The 14,906-nt window shown below is 44.3% G+C and overlaps 1 protein-coding gene across 1 annotated transcript in view; it reads left to right on the forward strand.

The window, feature by feature from the left end:
* The window catches only part of LOC140479625 (pappalysin-2-like), a 409,230-nt gene that overhangs the window by 371,285 nt on the left and 23,039 nt on the right, over positions 1 to 14,906 (forward strand). The window contains exon 21 of the mRNA XM_072573508.1: positions 2,967 to 3,065. Coding sequence (XP_072429609.1) covers positions 2,967 to 3,065 — 99 coding nt within the window. The remainder of the gene's footprint in view (positions 1 to 2,966; positions 3,066 to 14,906) is intronic.

Genomic DNA, 14,906 nt, shown 5'->3' on the forward strand with positions numbered 1-14,906 from the left:
TGCGGACGACACTGAGGTGGGTGGAGTTGTGGATAGTGATGAAGGATGTAATAAGTTGCAGAGGGACATAGATAGGATGCAGAGCTGGGCTGAGAGGCGGCAAATGGAGTTTAATGTGGACAAGTGTGAGGTGATACACTTTGGATGGAGTAATCGGAAAGCAAAGTACTGGGCTAATGGTAAGATTCTTGGGAGTGCAGATGAGCAGAGAGATCTCTGTGTCCATGTACACAGATCCCTGAAAGTTGCCACCCAGATTGACAGGGTTGTTAAGAAGGCCTTTATTAATAGAGGGATTGCGTTCCGGAACCAGGAGGTTGTGCTGCAGCTGTACAAAGCTCTGGTACGGCCACACTTGGAGTATTGTGTACAGTTCTGGTCACCGTATTATAAGAAGGACGTGGAAGCTTTGGAAAGGGTGCAGAGGAGATTTACTAGGATGTTGCCTGGTATGGAAGGAATGTCTTACGAGGAAAGGCTGAGGGCCTTGAGGCTGTTCTCTTTAGAGAGAAGAAGGTTGAGAGGTGACTTAATAGAGATATACAAGATAATCAGAGGATTAGATAGGGTGGACAGGGAGAACCTTTTTCCAAGTATGGGAACAGCAAACACGAGGGGACACAACCTTAAAGTGAGGGGAAATAGGTATAAGACAGATGTCGGAGGTAGTTTCTTTACTCAGAGAATAGTAAAGGTATGGAATGCTTTGCCTGCAACGATAGATTCGCCAAGTTTAGGTGCATTTAAGTCGTCATTGGACAGGCAAATGGACGTACATGGAATAGTGTAGGTGGGATGGGCTTCAGATTAGTATGACAGGATGGCGCAACATCGAGGGCTGAAGGGCCTGTACTGCGCTGTAATGTTCTATGTTCTATGTCAGATTGCAATCAGCTTAGAAGTTGAAACTAATGTTTATCGAGTAAAATGGAAGTTTATCTTCCTTAAAGGCCTTTACTGTAAATTAAAATTTGGAGTGCCAAAAGTTGGATATGTGAGTCTCCACCATGTCCTCATTTAAAATTGTGGTCTAAGGTGAGACTGAAACTCAGTTTGTTCATTAGATTACGACAGCATGCTCTAGTCATTTGCTACAATATAACAAGCTGATGGGGTTTATATTTTTGCAGGTTTGTTGTATACTATTGTAGCTTTATAACTTGAAATCTTTAAGCAGACACTTGTCCACAACAGCATTTGTTCTGCACAGTCATAAATACTAAGCTCATTGAGTAATTGGGAATAATTACATAAACACTTTTCTGATAGAAATACCGTGTTCTTATGTGATACATGTGGTTGTAGACACTAATATTTTCTTTGATAATCTTAACATGGGAGTTATAAGCATTTTATTAATTCTTCCATGGATGTGGACATCACTGGCTAAGCCAACGTAGTGGCCCATCAATAATTGTTTTTGAGAAGGTGGGATTGAGTCCATCCACAACACTGTTAGGAAGGGAGTTCTAGGATTTTGACCCAGCAATCATGAAAGAACAACGATGTAGTTCAAAGTCAGAGTGGTCTGTGGTTTAGAGGGGACCTTGCACAAGATGTTGTTGCCATGTATCTATTGCCCTTGGCCTTTCAGATGGAGTTGACAGGTGATAGCAAAGAGGCTTTGGTGAGTTTTTGCAATGCATCTTGTAATGGTGCACAGAACTGCCACTGTGCAATTATTTTGAAGATGGAGATTCACTGTTGCTAATGTGTTTGAAAGTGAATAGGAGGTGGTAAGGTTATCTCCAATTGGAAATTACTATTGCTTGGTGCTTCTGTGTCACTGTTACTTGCCACCTGTCTCCTCAAGCTTGAATGTTGTTCAGGTCATTTGGATATGAACTGCTTCAGTATGTTAGCGGTTGTAATTAATACTGAACATTGTGCAATCATCTGCAAACAACCTCACCTTTGATCTTACAGAGGGAGATGGTTGGGTCCAGGACACCACTCTGGAGTTGAATTGTGGTTGACACAAACAACTTCAAACCAACTGCTACAGTTTTCCTTTGTGCTAGAAATAGCTTTAATCAGTTGAGAAATTTTGCCCTTGAATTTAAGTTCAATTTTTCATAAGCTTCTCAATGCCACACTCAGTCAAATGTAGCCTTGACGCCAACAGCAGTTATTCTCACCTCCCCTGTGGAATTCAGTTCTTTTGTCCATGTTGAGACCAAGGCTGCAATGACATCAGGAGTTGGGTAGCCTTGGTGGCACCCAAACTGACTGTCAGAGAGTGAGTTGGTGCTGAGTAATTGCCACTTCGTAGCACTGTTAATGATACCATCCAAGGAAGTGTGCATTTATTACTCCGCTTTGCCCCATAGACTGTTGAAATTTGCACAATTCCCCAGTTGTGGAATCTCCCGCTTACAAACAGAGGAAACCAGGTAATACATCGGGTGGAGTCGATAAAGACTGGATCGACTGGGCTTGTACTCTAATTTATAAGAATAAGGCAGGAATCTAATAGAAACATATAAAATCCTGATGGGACTGAACAGGCGCTAGATGTAAGAAAAATGTTGCCGATATGGAGGAAATCCAGAACTAGGGGTCACAGTCTAAGAATAAGGGGTAAGCCAATCAGGACTGAGATAAGGAAGAAGTTTTTCACTCAGTGTTGTGAACCCATGGAATCCTCTGCCACAGAAAGCTGTTGGGGCCAGTTTATTAGATATATTCAAGAGGGAGCTGGAGGCGGCCTTGGCAGCTGAAGGGATCAATGGGGTTTGGCAAGAAAGAGGGAGCGAGAGAGTAAGATTGCATGATCATATTGAATGGTGATGCAGGGCTTACAGGGCTGAATGGCCTCATCTGTTTTCCATGTTTCCATGATAATTGCTTTTAATCGAGGTTCTCTCGGAAGTGAAGAGTTAACTCCTGAGAGGTGATTGCTGAGTGAAGATTGGAGCTCACTCTTTAAAGACTGAACTGTATGTTATGTGTTCTTGTTGCTGCAGCCTTTCCATGCTGATGGTTGGTGTGACACAATCAATAACAGGGCGTACTGTCACTATGACGGAGGAGACTGCTGCTCATCGACACTTTCTTCCAGAAAGGTGAGACTGCAGAGATGAAAGTTGTGAAATTTTGGTGATTCAGAATTAAGGAAGGAATCACAGGGCCAAATGAACTGAATGTTAATGTGGTGGGTTAACTGCCGACTTGTATGGTATATGCCTTTGTTTGATCCCCTTTCACCCACAGATATATTAGTGAACTAGTTGGGCTTTTACAACAATCTGACTGCTTTGTGATCCTTTTCTGAATACCATATATTTTAATCTGAAGTTAAAATCTTAAACTAACATGATGGGATTTGCACGCGCAGAGTATTGACACTGTAACATAACCCTGTTCCATTATCTGAAAACAATTGGGTTCCATGTTTATGTCAGACAGTTATAGCAGTTGACCATCTCACTGGGTCTCTGACTTGTCAGGCTGTCTATCTGTCTATCTGACTATCTGGTCCTGAAGAGGTAGATTAAGAAGCAATCTAATGTTACAAGGCCACCATTTGTGGTCCGAACTCTGTTCCCAACCCTCTGACTCCTAGGTAGCTGTCTAATGCTGAGCTGCACTGTTTATAAGCATCAAATCCCATTTGATCCTGAGCTGAGCTTCAGACCTCCACAGATAAACAAAGAAATCAGGACCAATTGTAGGCCATTTGGCCACTTGACCCAGCTATTCAGTAACGTCATGGTTGATCTGATTGTAATATTAAATCCGTATTCTGGGCTACTCTTGATCACCTTTTTGATTAAACTAGATTCCCTACAGTGTGGAAACAGGCCCTTCATTCCAACACGTCCACACCGACCCTCCGAAGAGTAACCCACCCAGACCCATTTCCCTCTGACTAATGCACCGAACACCACGGGCAATTTAGCATGGCCAATTCACCTGACCTGCACATCTTTAGATTCTGGGAGGACACCGGAGCACCTGGAGGAAACCTACACAGACACGAGGAGAATTTGCAAACTCCACAAAGACAGTCGCCCAAGGCTGGAATCAAACCTGCGTCCCTGGTGCTGTGAGGCAGCAGTGCTAACCGCTGAGCCACCATGCTGCCCCTTGTTTAACAAGAATCTGTCTAAAAGGCTTCTAGTTGCCTGCCACTTCAACACATCACCCTGTCCCCTGGCCAACATCTCTGTCTCAGACTTGCTGCAGTGTTCCAGCAAAGCTCAGCACAAGCTGCAAGAATACCATCTCATTTTCCACTTGGGTGTCCTGTAGTCTTCTGGACTCAATATCGAATTCAACAATGTTAGGGCTTGAGGCACCTTCGCCCATGTCCTTTCCCAACCCCCCTGACACCAGGCCTTGTTAGTCATATGCAACAAAAACGAAAGTCCTTGCAACAAATATAGAAACTTTCAGTTCTGAGGAAGGGTCACCAGACCTGAAACGTTAACTTTGATTTTTCTTCACAGCTGTTTCCAGACTTAGTGAGTTTTTCCAGCAATTTCTGTTTTTGTTTCTGATTTACAGCATCAGCAGTTCTTTTGTTTTTTATGTTATCATATGGTCTGCTATAACACAGCACTCACTGTTAGCCACTAATTGTCCCCATTAATAGCCTGATCGTTAACCACTCCTTTGTTTATCTAATGGTTCTTCTCTCTCTTTGAGTTCTATCCCTACCGATCATTTACTCCAAACCCTCTCACCCCATCCTCTCTTCTGCATAAGAACCAATTTTGTTTCTAGGAAGGATAGAAATTCTGAGGAAGGATCACTGGATGTGAAAAATTAATGCTGATTTCTCTCCACTGATGCTGCCAGACCTGCTGAGCTTTTCCAGCAATGTCTGTTTTCACTTTTGATTTCCAGCATCCGTAGTTCTTTCATTTTTTTGTGTGTACGTATCTATCTCTGCCTTAAAAATATTGAAGCACTCTGCTTTCACCACTATTTCATGAAGACAGTTCCAAAGACACACAACTCTCTGAGAGAGAGAGAAAAATAAATTGTCTAATCAGTGATTTAAATGGGTGACCCTTGAGTTTTAAACAGTGAGCCCTAGTTCTAGATTCTAAGAGAGAACCTTCTCTCCACATTTACCTTGTCAAGACCATGCAGGATATTTTATGTTTCAATCAAGTCACTTCCTTCTCTTCTGAACCTTCTCTGAACTGCCTCCGAGGTCCTTCCTTAAATAAGGTGTCCAACATGGTGCTCAGTGTTTCAGATGTGATCTCACCAGTGCCCTGTATAATTGAAGCCTATCCTTTCTACTTTTGTAGTCATTTCCCTTCACTGGTAAATGATGACATTCTATTCACCTTCCTAAATTCTTGCTGCACCTGCTTACTTACCTTTGCCAATGCATATGGAAGGATACTCAGATTCCTTTGCATCTCGGACCTCTGCAATCTCTCACCAATTAAACGTTCTGCAGATACTGGGAATTGAAGCAGAAAATGCTGGGAAAACTCATCAAGTCGGGGCAGCCTCTGTGCAGAGACAGCAGTTAATGACTCAGCACACAATGAAAATAGTTACAATTTGTGTAGAATTACAACTAGGCAAAAGTGAGTACTGCAGATGCTGGAGATTAAGAGTCAAGATTAGCGTGGTATTGGAAAAGTACAGCCGGTCAGGCAGCATCCAAGGAGCAGGAGAATTGACGTTTTGGCCAAAAGCCCTTCATCAGGAATGAGGCTGGGAGCCTCTGGAGTGGAGAGATAAGTGTGAGGATGGGGTGGGGCTGGGGGGAAGGTAGCTGAGAGTGCAATAGGTGGATGGACTTGGGGGGGTAAAGGTGCTAGACACTGTCAAGAGAGTAGGATGAATTTGAGTCAATGACAGATAGTTTTCTGAACCAACCTGTAACAACAGCATAAACCAGTGTATTTCTTTTGCACCTTAACATGATAAAACATCCCAAAGCAGTTCATAAGGGAATTATTATGACACTGGGGCTCTATAGCTGAACCAGATCCTGTCTTCACTTACACACACACAATCAGGAGCTGAAGGAACTGGTCACTACGTGGGATGCTGTCAATGTCAGGTCTCCCAACATCGCTGCAGTGACAGCTGAGGAGCTAAACACCATTTGTATTTTGAGAAGTTGGGCTCAATTATTTATTCATTAAAAAATGATGTCACTCTCTTCCTCTTGGCTCTGAGTGATGAAAACAGGGAAATCGCCATCAGTGTGTAATCATTATTTTTACTTCAGCTCAGGTTTGAAGAATTGCCCAGTAGGATGTTGCCTGAAGTCATAAAAGTTAAATTTATGGTAATGCTATTTACTGTGACTCTTTTATTTGTGAGCACAGCAGGGGGCACTCACTGAAACAAATCTCAAGCTGCATGCTGTCTGGGCCATTAACTGCACTGCTAAACATTTTATTACTGTGTGTCTGTGCCCTACATTCTTGGCCAGCATCGCACAGCCACTGGGTATTAAAGGATTCTAAGTAATGACTTTCGCAGTAGGGTATATTCTTGCTCAGAGACATAGCTTATGGAAATAATCACTTGAAAATTGTGGTGGTATAAATATTTTATGTATTTGGAAGATAACACAGTGTACATGTTGAGTCTGCTTAACGTACAAGACTGAAGACTGAGTTCGTATTCAACAGGGAAACCAGGCTAACTTCTCCAGAATCTTCTTGTTCTCCCAAACAATTGGGAGATAACAAAAGAGCTTAAAAATGTGTTGCTGGAAAAGCGCAGCAGGTCAGGCAGCATCAAAGGAACATGAGAATCGACGTTTCGGGCATAAGCCCTTCTTCAGGAATGAGGAGGGTGTTCCAAGCAGGCTAAGATAAAAGGTAGGGAGGAGGGACTTGGGGGAGGGGTGTTGGGAATACGATAGGTGGAAGGAGGTTAAGGTGAGGGTGATAGGCCGGAGAAGGGGTGGGGGCGGAGAGGTCGGGAAGAAGATTGCAGGTCAAGAAGGCGGTGCTGAGTCTGAGGGTTGGGACTGAGAAACGGTGGGGGGAGGGGAAGAGCAGAGCCAAGTGAAGTTGGCTTTAGTGCAGTAATAATGAAAAACCTGTAGGAGGAACAGCGAACCAGGAGCTAAAGAGGCAAGTTCACAGGCATAAAACCGTGAGAAATGGTCCCTGGACTGAAATAGATTGGATTCAGCCGATGCAGACTCTGCTATATCATCTTCACTGACTGACCAGCATTTATTGCCCTGGAGAAGCTTCAGGTCTTGCTGTATTTGGACATGGACTGCTTCAGTATCTGAGGAGCTGGAAATGGTGCTGGATATTGGGCAATCATTAATGAACATCCCCACCTTTGACCTTATGATGGAGGAAAGGTCGTTGATGAAGCAGCTGAAACAGGTTGGGCCAAGGACTACCGTGAGGGACTCCTGCAGAGATGGCCCGGAGCTGAGATAATTGATCTCAAACAGTGGGAACCGTCTTCTTTTTTGCTGGATAGGCCAACCAGTGAAGAAATTTCCCCTGATTGGCATTAACTTTTAAAGGGCTTCTTGGTGTCCCTCTTAGTCAAATGTGGCCCAGATGCCAGGAGCTGAGGTCTCACCTCACCGCTGGAATTCAGTTCTTTTGTCTATATTGAAACCAAGGCAATAATGCGGTCAGGAATGAGTGGCCCTGGCAGAAATGAAAGTGAGCATCACCTGAGCAGGTTATTACTTTCCAAGTGCCAGATGTTGGTTCTGACACTGATTCCTTAATTCAATTTGCGAATAATCACGAGTAGACAAATAGGACATTAAAAGACCCAGGTTGGATATGTCCTGCTTTTTGTCTACAGGAAAAAACTTGGGAAATTTTCCACCTTGTCAGATTGATGCCAGTGTTGTAGCTGCAGTGGAACAGCTTGGCTAAGGGTGCAGCTAGCTCTGGAGCAGATGTCTTCAGTACTATTGCCAGAATGTTGGTAGGGTTTATAGTCTTTGCTGTCTCTAGTGCTTTCTTGATATCAAGTGGAGTGAATCAAATTGGCTGTGATGCTCAGGACTTCAGGAAAAGCCCAAGATGGATCCACTGGCTAAAGTTGGATGCAAACACTTCAGCCTTGACTCCTGCACTCAGCTCTCCTATTATTGAGGGTGGGGATATTTGTGAAGCTGCCTCCTCCTCCTTCTCCTCCTGTGAGTTGTTTAATTGTCCTTAACCAATCTCAACTGGATGTGGCAGGTCTGCAGTGCTTAAAACTGATTCCTCAGTTGTCGGACCACTAGTCCTGGCTGTCACTTGCTGATAATGCTGTTGGCATGCAGGTAGTACTGTTTGGTAGCTCCAGTGGGTTGACACCCCATTTTTAAGAATGCCCGGTGGTGCTTCCAGAATTCTTTCTTACACTCTGCATTGAACCAGGCTTCATTCTGTGGCTTGATGGTAATGATAGACTGGGGATGGACTGAGGTTTCAGATTGCACTGGGAGTATCATGGGACAGGACATGTGCAGGGGTGGTGATGTTGGTGTCCGGGCATTGTAAGGTATATTCCATGAGTATGAATGTATCAGGTTGTTGCTTGACTAGCCTGTTAGTTATCTTAATGTTCATTGTTGCAAAATGAAAACTAGCCTTTATCCCTAACTACTGTTGACCAATTGATGGTGTGAAACATTCTTGAACTGCAGTTGGGGAGCTGAAGGGAAGGAGGCAGTGGCTCAGTGGTAATGTCACTACACTATTAATCATGAGTCCCAGTCTAGCATTCTGGGGTTAACCATTCAAATCCACCATGACAGATGGTGAAATCTGGATTCAACAAAATGTCTGGAATTAAAAAGTTAATCTCCTGGGAACATTGTCATTGAAAACCTATTGGTTCACTAATGTCCTTTATAGAAGGAAATCTGCCTTCCTTACCTGGTCTAGACCCATAGCAATGTAAAAACAATGACTGCAGATGCTGGAAACCAGATTCTGGATTAGTGGTGCTGGAAGAGCACAGCAGTTCAGGCAGCATCCAGGTAGCTTCGAAATCGACGTTTCGGGCAAAAGCCCTTCATCAGGAATAAAGGCAGTGAGCCTGAAGCATGGAGAGATAAGCTAGAGGAGGGTGGGGGTGGGGAGAAAGTAGCATAGAGTACAATGGGTGAGTGGGGGAGGGGATGAAGGTGATAGGTCAGGGAAGAGAGGGTGGAGTGGATATGTGGAAAAGGAGATAGGCAGGTAGGACAAGTTCGGACAAGTCATGGGGACAGTGCTGAGCTGGAAGTTTAGAACTAGGGTGAGCTGGGAGAAGGGGAAATGAGGAAACTGTTGAAGTCCACATTGATGCCCTGGGGTTGAAGTGTTCCGAGGCGGAAGATGAGGCGTTCTTCCTCCAGACGCCTGGTGTGAGGGAGCGGCGGTGAAGGAGGCCCAGGACCTCCATGTCCTCGGCAGAGTGGGAGGGGGAGTTGAAATATTGGGCCACGGGCGGTGTGGTTGATTGGTGCGGGTGTCCCGGAGCTGCTCCCTAAAGCGCTCTGCTAGGAGGCGCCCAGTCTCCCCAATGTAGAGGAGATTGCATCAGGAGCAATGGATACAATAAATTATATTAGTGGATGTGCACGTAAAACTTTGATGGATGTGGAAGGCTCCTTTAGGGCCTTGGATAGAGGTGAGAGAGGAGGTGTGGGCACAGGTTTTACAGTTCCTGTGGTGGCAGGGGAAAGTGCCAGGATTGGACGGTGGGTTGTAGGGGGGCGTGGACCTTACCAGGTAGTCACGGAGGGAACGGTCTTTGCGGAAGACGGAAAGGGGTGGGGAGGGAAATATATCCCTGGTGGTGGGGTCTGTTTGGAGGTGGCGGAAATGTCGGTGGATGATTTGGTTTATGCGAAGGTTGGTAGGATGGAAGGTGAGCACCAGGGGCGTTCTGTCCTTGTTATGGTTGGAGGGGTGGGGTCTGAGGGCGGAGGTGCGGGATGTGGACGAGATGCGTTGGAGGGCATCTTTAACCACATGGGAAGGGAAATTGCGGTCTCTAAAGAAGGAGGCCATCTGGTGTGTTCTGTGGTGGAACTGGTCCTCCTGGGAGCAGATCCGACGGAGGCGGAGGAATTGGGAATACGGGATGGCATTTTTGAAAGAGGTAGGGTGGGAAGAGGTGTAATCCAGATAGCTGTGGGAGTCGGTGGGTTTGTAAAAAATGTCAGTGTCAAGTCGGTCATCATTAATGGAGATGGAGAGGTCCAGGAAGGGGAGGGAGGTGTCAGAGATGGTCCAGGTAAATTTAAGGTCACGGTGGAATGTGTTGGTGAAGTTGATGAATTGCTCAACCTCCTCGCGGGAGCACAAGGTTGCGCCAAAGCAGTAGTTGAGTCTTAATTGTCCTCCGAAATGCCCCTAGCAAGATAGTGCATGCAATTAGGGATGGGCAATAAATGCTGGCCCAAAGATGCCCACATCCTATGGATGAATTAAATGAAAAGGTCCATGTGACCCAGGAGGATGATCTGCAGTAGCCTGTGTTCACCATCAAAGGCAGTTGAGCTTACACTGCTTTCAATCAGGCTTGATGCAGTTTGTCAGATGGTGATCACAACTTTGAAAACACATCCACCTTGCTGGCACTGAAAGCGATTGCTAGTTTGTTATACATATGGTCGGAGTTTCACATATGAGTTTGTTTTCTTTCTCTCCTAAGTGAATCAGTCTGTTGGATTACCTCAGCCATTTGGACGTTTGCTGGGGATGCACTGCTTTCAGTGGAATGAGCCTGGAAGTTAATAATTCCTCCTATTGCTGACTTAATAGCAAGTTATTAACAACATTGGAGTGGCAGGCATGGTAAAGGTAGGGGGGAATTACTGCTCCACATCCTGGATGTCTTCTGCAGTAGTGAGATTTGCACTGGAGGATTGCTTCCTATTTTAAACCACAATACTCGAAGGACTGCTTCAGATGTTTTGCAGCATAAATATTGGCATTTCATTTGGCAGAGATTGTTTGGTTAGCATTGATCTTGGCTTTAGTTCATTTTGTACTCAGAAGACAATTGTAGCTCAGCCTAAGCACTGCAATGTTTGTTTTAATGGATGAACATAATTACCTCAGCATTTTTTCAACCAGTGTGGAAGGGAAGGTGAAGGAATGGTCAGAGTTCCCATCCTCACGTTGAGCTGCATAGTACATGGAAAAAGTTAATGGCAGTCAAACCCTGATAAAATAGTCTCCCTCAGCTCAACGGTGAAGCAACATTACATTGATGAGCTACTGGAAATCTGCCATTGGCAATGGGACTCCACCTCAGTCCAGGAATGGAGTGAAACTCAGAAGTGAAGTTAGAAATACTGTCAGAAGCAGTTTGAATGCTGGCTGTATATTTTGGGGCAGATGCAGCACTGTGTTTTATCGCTCTCTCAGCCCCTAGGCAGAATTGGAGGAGAGAGTTTTTCATCTTCTTTGATGAAAAGGGAGGTTAAGAAGGGGGTGAAATGAAGATGAGCATATCAACAAGTCATGGTTTAGTGAAGGACGATTTCAATTTTCACTGCTGGTGTAAAGTAGAGATGAGCAAGAAAAGAAAAGTTGAATTTTGTTACAATAACGTGATGAGACCAAGACCATTTTTCCTTTCTGATGTTTGGAATAGTCAAAGGGTCAGAGCTTTGGGAGAATGGGATTGCTTTTGATTGCATTGGTCTAATTTGTCTGTGTTAATTGCCTTCTGGTAATTTGAGTATAGGAGTTGAGATGCCATATTGAGGTTATGCAGGATAAGGCCTCTTCTGGAGTACTGCATCCAGTTCTGGTCACCCCATTATAGGAAAGACATTAATAAAGCTACAAGGGGTTCAAGGAGATTTGCCAGGATGTTGCTGGGAGTGGAAGGTTTGAGTTATAAAGAAAGGCAGGATCAGCTGAGACCTTTTTTCACTGGAGCATAGGAGGTTGAGAGGTAACCTTATGGAAGTTTATAAAATCATAAGATTGGATTAATGGCAGGTGTCTTTTCCCTTCGATGAAGGATTTCAAGACTAGGGGGCACATTTTTAAAGTGAGAGGAGGGAGATTTAGAAAAGACATGAGGGGCAAACCTTTTACACAGAGGGTAGTTCACATGTGAAATGAATGTCCTGAGGAAGTGGTGGGTATGGGTACAATGACCATGTTTAAAAGACATTTGAATAAGTACATGAATATAAAAGGTTTGGAGAGATATGAGCCAGGAGCAGGTGGGTGGGACTAGTTTAGTTTGGGATTGTGTTTAATATGGACTGGTCGGACTATAGAGTCTGCTTTGTGCAGTATTACACGGTAAAGGGCTGAATGGCCTCGTTTTGTATTGCTAATCTCTATGGATACTAAGAGATGAGTAGAATGGAGCTTCCAGCAGTGGGTGGTGATGGTGAGAGAGGGTGTTGAGGATGAGAGCTCAAGCTGTTATATTGGACCTCCAGCAGCAGGTGGTGACAGAGCGGGAGGGAAACTGGGCAGTGATGGGAAAGAAAATGGTAGAAGGAGGTCTTGATGGAAGAAGAAACAAAGAAATGACAATGTAAATACAGGCTTCATTCCAAGTAAGTAGTTCCTTGTTTAACCTTAATTTCCTTTTATGTTGCTTATGAACTGATGCCAATGATATAAGACTATCTTTCTAGGTGTATTTGGGGTTTCCACATGTTCAAATTTCACCACGATGAAAAGTAAACACTTGAACTCAACAGATGGATCACGTTATAAATACTTCTAGAAAATCATTAGAGCGAGTTAGATTTACGAATTCATGAAATGTGTTACATGAGACATTGCAACTAGTAGCGAGCATAGAGGTTCACAACAGAATTGATCAACAAACAATAATCATGTGTTCCTCTGTATTGGAATTTTTATTTGTCCCAGCTTATGAGTGTCATAGAGAGCACTGTTCTCTCTCAAATTTGTTTGCTCACTGCCGATTTGCTGCAGTCCCTTTTAGATTGGTGAACCCATGTGCTCATCCTAAAGGGAACATTGTTTATGTATGACCTGTGGTCTTTCTGCAAGACACATGTGGCCTATTTTGGCTAAATACTTGCATAACTTAAAGGGAACATGACTCCATAGAGCTGGGATCAAGAGCCTGTCTGCAATGTCCCCTGAAAAATTAGTACTGAGTCACAGCGCAGTTTGTGCGCCATATGCAGGTACACCCAGAATGCTGCTGGGGAGTGAGCTCTAAGATTTTGATGCTGCTGTAGTGTGGGAATAGCATGTTCCCAAATGAAGATGGTGTGGAGACTGTAAGGGAACTGAGAGCTGGTGGTTTTGCCAATAATCCGTGGCCCTTTACCTTCTAAGTAATTGGATTTTCAGGTTTGCAAGGTATTGTCCAAGAAGCCTTAGCAAGTTGTTGCACTGCATCATGTAGATGTTAAACACTGTAGTCTTTGCATGGCAGTGATGGAAGAAATCAGTATTTAAGTTGGTGGATGGGATGCCTGTCAATATCGTCGCTGTGTCTTGAATGTCGACCCTCTTGAGTTTTGTTGGGATTACTCATCCAAGAAAGGAGAGATTATTCCATTACACTCCTGACTTTAGACAGTGGCTATGCTTTTGGAAACCATGCAATATATTGCACGTAACAGCATTCTGAGCCCTTGTCCACCTCTTGAAGGAACACAATTTGTGTGGTTGGTCCCACTTGGATCACTTCTGATATTGCTATTGAAGGAAATGTTTAAATCTGTTGTGGTTCTGTTCACCGAGCTGGGAATTTGTCTTGCAGACGTTTCGTCCCCTGTCTAGGTGACATCCTCAGTGCTTGGGAGCCTCCTGTGAAGTGCTTCTGTGCTGTTTCCTCCGGTATTTATAGTGGCATGTCTCTGCCGCTTCCGGTTGTCAGTTCCAGCTGTCTGTTGCAGTGGCCAGTATATTGGGTCCAGGTCGATGTGCTTATTGATTGAATCTGTGGATGAGTGCCATGCCTCTGGGAATTCCCTGGCTGTTCTCTGTTTGGCTTGTCCTATAATAGTAGTGTTGTCCCAGTCGAACTACATTGATTTTGTGTAGTGTACAAAATCCCATGCAAGGACTGCACAAAACACTACATAGGACAAACAGGAAGACAGCTAACGATCCGTATCCATGAACACCAACTAGCCACGAAACGACACGACCAGCTATCCTCAGTAGCCACACACACAGATGACAAGCAACATGAGTTCGACTGGGACAACACTACTATTATAGGACAAGCCAAACAGAAAACAGCCAGGGAATTCCTAGAGGCGTGGCACTCATCCACAGATTCAATCAACAAACACATCGACCTGGACCCAATATACCGACCACTGCAGCGGACAGCTGGAACTGACAACCGGAAGTGGCAGGTACAAACCACTATAAGTGCCGGAGGAAACATTACAGAAGCGCTTCACAGGAGGCTCCCAAGCACTGAGGATGTCACCTAGACAGGGGACGAAATGTCTGCAACACAAATTCCCAGCTCGGCGAACAGAACCACAACAACGAGCACCCGAGCTACAAATCTTCTCCCAAACTTTGAATGTTTAAATCTGTTGTTGGAAAGGTTCTGTACCCACCACTTGTGGATATTACTTACTTGCCATTTAGCTGCGTGCCAACAAAAACTGGTTCAATACATCAAACTGAACATTATATAAACATCAGCAAACATCCCCGCTTTGAAACTTATGGTCATTGATGATGAAGCAGCTGATGATTATTGGGTCAAGGACACTCCCCTAAGGAACTCCAGCAGAGATACTGGAGCTAAGATGACTGACTTCAAATAACTTACAACACGTGCCAGGCAGGACAGTAGCCAGCAGGGAATTTTCCAGACTTCAACCAAGTTCCATCATGCCACACTCTGTTAATTGTTACCTTAATGTCAAGAGCAGTCACAGTTACCTCATGATTGGATTAAGAATGTAATGAACTGTGGAGCTGAGTAACAGTGAGAGAACTCAAACTGAGCATTTGTGATATAAAAACAGG

The sequence above is a fragment of the Chiloscyllium punctatum genome, chromosome 7, assembly GCF_047496795.1.
Source record: "Chiloscyllium punctatum isolate Juve2018m chromosome 7, sChiPun1.3, whole genome shotgun sequence".
Classification (NCBI taxonomy): Eukaryota; Metazoa; Chordata; class Chondrichthyes; order Orectolobiformes; family Hemiscylliidae; genus Chiloscyllium; species Chiloscyllium punctatum.